This window comes from Phocoena sinus, chromosome 9 (genome assembly GCF_008692025.1).
Source record: "Phocoena sinus isolate mPhoSin1 chromosome 9, mPhoSin1.pri, whole genome shotgun sequence".
In the NCBI taxonomy this organism is placed as follows: domain Eukaryota; kingdom Metazoa; phylum Chordata; class Mammalia; order Artiodactyla; family Phocoenidae; genus Phocoena; species Phocoena sinus.
This window is the reverse complement of record NC_045771.1, coordinates 52,668,510-52,675,500: the sequence shown is the minus strand read 5'-3', so window position 1 is coordinate 52,675,500 and position 6,991 is coordinate 52,668,510. Positions and strand designations below refer to the sequence as shown.

Below are 6,991 nucleotides of genomic sequence, written 5' to 3'. Positions count from 1 at the left end.
TTCAGTTCTATGTGAAGTTTATTATCGAGGAGGATGACTATAAACTGTATACCTCTAGAGCAACCATGTCTCCCAAAAGGCACAAATAATGATTTTTCACTTGAAATAATAATCTTCATGTAAAAATAATTCAGAAGGTAAGCAAAGACAGAAGGGTGAAGGGATCCATTGACTACATAGCTAATCATTCGTGGATTCTTTCAAATGAGGGATGTGTAACCATTAACTAGGAAGCATATTTACATAAGGTATCTTACATTCAAATCTATAACTCTTTTATAGTCAAAATAAACCTTCTAACATTAGCCTTTTATACACTCAATATCAGAAAACATTCAGTGCACATTAAAGTGATCTTGGTCAAAAGCCACTTTATTTGCTACATCTTTAAATCTGTCTGCCTTCCTGTCCTTGGCTTGGGCTACATGGCAACATCACCCAACTTGAGACTGATGGATCATTTTATCATAGTCTCGACAATCACATCCCTTCCTGTCATGAAAACTGCTGTTTATACTTTATCATTTTGGATAATTAAACTGCTTTTCAAATGTTTTCAAAGACTTTCAGAAGAGAGGTCCGTTACGGAAGACATAGACACATAGAGGAGAAAACACTGCCTTCTAACGGGCCCTTTAGTTTGGGCCTCCAAGATGATTATACACGGAGATGAAATGGGTTTTGTTCTCGGACACTACTGGCAGAGATCAAATTTAGAGGATATTTCTGAAATCTTGTCTGCAGATTCCATTCCTCTCAAGAAGAAGGAGAGAAAATTAGAAAATTCAGAAGTACTCTTTACATCAAAGCATCTGATTGATCCCATTAATTTCTGAGCTCACTTAGGGTCGCCTCCCAAGAGAAGTTTTCTTTAAGAATGGCAGAGCTACATGATGACAGCTATCGAACTTTGGTTTTAAAGAAGGGGATTTAACATAGATTTCTCACTTTTCTATGGATTAAAAACGTAGAGAGTTCAGAACATCAGATTCTACCCCTTGCCGGCTGTTTGGATAACTTCACAGTTGCTGCACCCTTGGAGTTTTAGGTTTCTTTGAACCCTCTGCGACCTGTTGAGGCTTCCCAGCCCAGCTGGTAGAACCTTCCATATCTTACTTACAAATCAGTGCAGAATGACCTGCTGGGACTCACATCCCACTGATGATAAATACCCTCAATAAACAGTGTGAAAGTTGTTTTCATTAAAACACGTCATTCATGTCACAGATAAGGGTGGCTAAAAAGCTTTGTTAAAGAACAAAAGTTTAGGCCACAAAGGGTTAGAGTATTGGCAAGTTGGAAGCTACCAATGCATCAGCAGCTGTGGCCTCCTGTGTCTTTGGTGCATTTGTTTAACTCAGCAGGACACACTGCTGTGGGACTCACAGGCCCCCCCAGGTGAGACTAGCAGATGTGCTCTGGCACCGAAAAAGGATAGCCACTGAGGCAGGCGCTATAGCCCCCAGAAGGAAGATGGACAGGCTGGAGGATTCCCAGGGAGCGGCCAGCTGCTAGCAGAGCGCCTTGAGGCAGTAAGCAAGCTGTGGAGGCCCTAAGTTCTGTCAGACATTTTGTTCTCTTGTTCAATTAATTACTCAATAAAACTGCCTCTAGACTGTGCACACTTTAAAGGGATAGCACATGGTTTGGACAAATACCAGTTATGGGGAGACACACATACAGCCCTGACCACTATATTTACAACATCATCCGGTCATAATCTTTAAAGACCATTTGATGGATGATGACGTGATTGTGACTGATTGTTTTTAGGCATCTGGCAAAATACACTTGTGTGTTAACAGCTGCTTTTTTTAAATTTTAAAAATGTTTACATATGTACAATTGTCCTTGTATGCTGATATAAATATGAAAAGTAAAAAAAAAAGAAAAAAAAGGAAAAATACACGTTTACAGTTAGCATATGGGATATTGGCCTCTCAAGCTTTAAAGTCCTGCAGAAGAAATCCTATATGCCTTAGCCCAGCATGCTAGTTTCTATTATGGGATGTTGTTTCCTTAAATGTGGAAAACAATAAACAGAAGCCTCATGCACATAGCATTACTGTCTACAATGAGGATGTGCTTCAGAATGTCAAGTTCTGAATCCATTATTGTCCCTTAGGAAACTTGCTACATTTGGGTCATGTGAGTTAATTTCAGTGATATTTCTACATATATCTGTCATGCGGATTATCCATTAACATACCAGTACCTTAGTTGTTCCATGTTATAGTGTAACATTTCAGTAGTTCTTTTCATGGTTCAATTAAATCTGAAGCCAATGACAAAAAGAAAATGGTATCCAGATGTGAGTCTCGGCTTCCTCTCCTCTGTGGCATTCAGAGATGTTTTCGAGTTGTTTGAAGAGCAGATAGATTTGCAGTGATTCAGTGAGGCTGAGTTTCTATAAAAGTTGAAGTAAACAGTTTCGATGTATCACATGTAAACAGCTGATCTTAAATGGATGTCTCCCATAGCTGCACAACAGAGAAAAGCAAAATTTCACACTGCGAAAGCAGGAAACAGACATATTCTGAGCTACAAAGATGAAAAAGATTCAGTAATTTCATCTATACTTATGTGATTGTGGATGCGAAGTCTCATAATGGATAAAATAAACACTCTAATTTTTAGTTCTCTTTTTCCTCTAAACCTGAGTCTCAACGTTTTTAACAACGGCCACCTTTCAATACACAAAACCCTCACATCCTCATTTAATATTGGGCTGGCCAAAAAGTTCCTTCGGTTTTAAAGTAAAAATAAAAGACACGTTTTTCATTTTCACCAAAAACTTTATTGAACAACATATTCACCCTTTTGTTCCACTACCTTCTGCCATTTTTCAGGCAACTTCATAATTCCATCTTCCCAAAACTTTTTATCTTTTTGAGCAAAGAACTGTTCCAGGTGCCTTTTACAGTCTTCCAGGGAACTGAATTTTTTTACATTAAGAGAATTTTGTCAAGACCGAAATAAATGGAAATCCGAAGGTGCAATGTCTGGTGAATACAGCAGATGAATCAGAACTCCCCAGCCAAGCTGTAACAGTTTTCGCCTGGTCATCAAAGAAGCATGCGGTCTTGCGTTATCCTGCTGGAAGATTATGCGTTTTCTGTTGAATAATTCCGGATGCTTTTTGTTGAGTGCTGCTTTCAGTTGGTTTAACTGTATGCAGTACTTGTGGGAATTAATCATTTAGTTTTTCTGGAAGGGGCTCATAATAGAGGACTCCCTTCCAATCCCACCGTATATGCAACATCACATTTCTTTGGATGAAGACCTGCCTTTGGTGTGGTTGGTGGTGGTTCATTTTGCTTGCCCCACACTTTCTTCCGTTCCACGTTATTGTACAGTATACACTTTTCATCGCCTGTCACAATTTGTTTTAAAAAGGGAACATTTTCATTACGTTTCAGTAGAGAATTGCATGTGGAAATATGGTCAAGAAGGGTTTTTTTTTGCTTATGGGGAACCCAAACGTCAAAGCGATTCAAATAACCAAGCTGGTGCAAATGATTTTCAATGCTTGATTTGGATATTTTGAGTATGCTGGCTATCTCCCACGTGGTATAACGTTGATCGTTCTCAATTAATATCTCGATTTGATCGCTATCAACTTCAACTGGTCTGCCCGACTGTGGAGCATCATCCAGTGAGAAATCTCCAGCACAAAACTTCACAAACCACTTTTGACACGTTCGATCAGTCACAGCACCTTCTCCATACACTGCACAAATCTTTTTTTTGCTTTTCAGTTGCATTTTTACCTTTCTTGAAATAATAAAGCATAATATGCTGAAATGTTGCTTTTCTCTTCCATCTTAAAAATTAAAATGGCTACACGAAAATTCACCAATTTTGATAAGTTTTTTTTTTTTAATGCACGCTGACATGACAGCTGTCACAATTCAATCCAACAAAATTGTTTCGAGTCCAGTTAAAGACAACTAAGTGCTACTAGAGCCATCTTACGGAAAAAACCAAACGAACTTTTTGGCCCACCCAATACTACTTGAAATTTTGAATAAATTAAATATTGTGTCTCAAATGAAATAACTTAAAATATTATTTTTTTAAAACTACACATACCCTTATTTTCCCCAGGATTCTGATACAGCCATCTAGAACAGTAGTTCTCAACCCAGCTGTATATTTCAATGATCTGGGGATGTTTTAAAAATCCCACTGCCTAGACAGCACACCAGACCAACTAAATCAAAATCTCTCTGGGTGGGACTCAGGCATCAGTATATTTTAAAAGTCCTTCAGACAATTCAGTACAGTCAATGCTGAGAACTACTGACCTTAGGAAAGTGTGAGTCCATTAATACCACCACCGCCCAATTAAAAATCATTGCTCTGGGCCTGTGGTCAGGCTATACACTCTCCAAGTCCATCACTATCTGCTAAACAATTGTCCTCTCTCAGGAGTGGACATATCAGAGTAGAAAGATGTATCCAGGGCAGGATGTCAATTTCGTAATTCCCTCACCTCTTCCCTCTCCTGGCCTCTGCCACCATTTCTTTTTACCAGCCCCATTGATATCTAATTTCTAAAATATTCAGTAATTGCCTTAATGGACTGAATACAAGTTTGGCATGATCAAATATAAGTGCAATTCAGTTCACCAGAGAAGGAAGGCCAATTAAAATAAAAGTAAAAAGATCAAGCTGATAAAATACGTTTCCAGGCAATACGATGTGGGTATAATTATTATGAACATGAACAAAGAAAGACTAAGATTAGTGTAACATAGGTTGCATCCAATTTCCAACCAAATCCCATTTTTACTGGAAATCTGGGGCCAGTCATAGTATGATACCCAATGAGTTTCTGAGGATAAAAAAAGGAGGAATAGCTAAGTGACTAAGTGGATGTTTCTCTACAGATTCTCTTAATATGTTCTCTTGACTCTTCATGGAAATATTCTGTTACCTACTTTAGGTCCGCTTTATATGTCCTTTTCATTAAAAAAAGACACCAGATCTCTCAACTGTGAGGATCTTTGTGTGTGGATGACACCTGTTGGTGGAGACAAGTGAAAATGAGTGGTTAAGCAGGAGGTGTGCAGGGCGTCTGAGGGAAAGAAGATCTGGATTGACGCTCAGATGATGATACAGAGTAGTTAAGAGTCCAGACTTCACCTTCAGTGAGCCCAGTTTCTTCACAAATGGTTACGAAGATTAAATAATAAATGACAGCTCGCAGAAAGAAGAGAGGAACAAAGAAATGACACTGGGAAAACCTGAAGGTGACGATTATCCCAGTGAGGAAAAAGGAACCAAGAATTGCCAAGCCATCGCTTTTAAGAATAGGCATGACCTTGGCCGTGTCTGGATAGCTGTAACAGAAGGCTTGCTGATAGAAAGATCTGCTCGTTAGATTGTCCACAGCCCACAAAGACAGCCCAGAGACAGGGGCTGCCTATTCTATGGGATTCTGCTACTTGCTCATGGGAACCAAGAACCAAGCAGACCTTTCACACAACTGTCCCCAAGGCTACAGTCTTCACAGCTGCCCCAGTCAGCCTAGAGAAAAGGTCAAGGGCCAGCCATTTCTTCTGGAGGATGTCATTTTCATGGGCTCTCATGTGGGAACATCTCCAAAAACCTGCACCCTGGCATGACAACAGTTAAAAGAATGTCCCCAGTTAGATAGAACAAAACAGCAATGTAGACAATTTATCAGGGAGAAAATGTGAGGTGTTCTACTTCAGCAATTCCCTGGGGAGGGAAGGAATGACATCAGCCTAAAGTTTTATTACCACATACTTATATCACAAACAAGTGGATGCCTACTCACAAGTCTTTTTTTTTTTTAAGGCCAAAAGCTGAGTGCTGGGAATCTGAGTTATCGTCTTCCTTTCCATCTTTTACCATTGCCCATATTAATATATGAAGGTAATTTTTTGTATGGTTAATAAAATACCACCGATTGTTTTTAAAGTCTTTTCGATTATAGTGATCTAACCAGCACATGTTTTCTTACTGACTCTGAATTGATCAAGTTAAAAATTGAATGATCCATGTTTACCTTGGACCCCATAATGTAAGTTCATGGTCTAAGAGGCTCTGAAATATCTTTCAAAACCAAAAAGCCTAGGAACCAAGGACTCACTAGCAGATAAATCTGTCCAGGCTTTTAAAGCTTTATTTTTTTGCAACATTGTTTCTGAGAAGATCAAAATTATAGTGTAACTGACCACAACAGAGCCTGGACACCAATAAAGGTAATATTCTTTAGTTATATCTTTCACGTAAGTTTCTGAGGGTTGGTCTGCCTCTCTAAACTCGACTGTATCTCAAATTTCACATAATGGATGTGTTCTGGGAATGATGTGAGACTAAATAAAATCATAATTTAAATGTAAAGGAGGACTTAGTATTTACATGAAACTTCTGATGAATCAGTTTTATAAAAATAGTAAATTCCAAATATGTTTTTAATGTTTTTTTTAAATAAAAGGTTGCTAAATTTCACCATACCCTTGGCCATACTCTTTTTTTGTTTTGTTTTTTGTGGGTTTTTTTTGCGGTAGGCGGGCCTCTCACTGATGTGGCCTCTCCCGTTGCGGAGCACAGGCTCCGGACACGCAGGCCCAGCGGCCATGGCTAACGGGCCTATCCGGACTGGGGCACGAACCCGCATCCCCTGAATCGGCAGGCGTACTCTCAACCACTGCGCCACCAGGGAAGCCCCCGCCATACTCTTAATATTACAGATTTTCAAGGTTCCTTTCCTTGTACAGTTATCCAAATTCCACCCCCATCCCCAAGACACTGATCTGACTTTCTGTCATGGGTTCCTATTTTTTAAATCCTACTGGGTCTTATTAGCCAACAAAAGGCCTGAGTTAGCAAACTGGGCATGGAAATGAGGCTGGTTTACTTAATCTCTGGCATTTCAAGGTATATGTAAAAACTGATAAAGCAAAATACACTCTCTGTTTTGTCTCTTCCAGGTTGTAATATATTAGCTGCAATGAAT

General features: G+C 39.2%; 1 protein-coding gene across 3 annotated transcripts in view; it reads right to left on the bottom strand.

Moving 5' to 3' along the window:
- ADAM22 (ADAM metallopeptidase domain 22) overlaps positions 1–6,991 on the bottom strand; it is a 238,855-nt gene continuing 231,864 nt past the window's right edge. For all 3 annotated transcript variants that reach the window (XM_032643825.1, XM_032643826.1, XM_032643824.1), the window contains one exon: positions 1–2,480. In XM_032643825.1, coding sequence (XP_032499716.1) covers positions 2,460–2,480 — 21 coding nt within the window. In that variant the 3' untranslated portion in view covers positions 1–2,459. The remainder of the gene's footprint in view (positions 2,481–6,991) is intronic.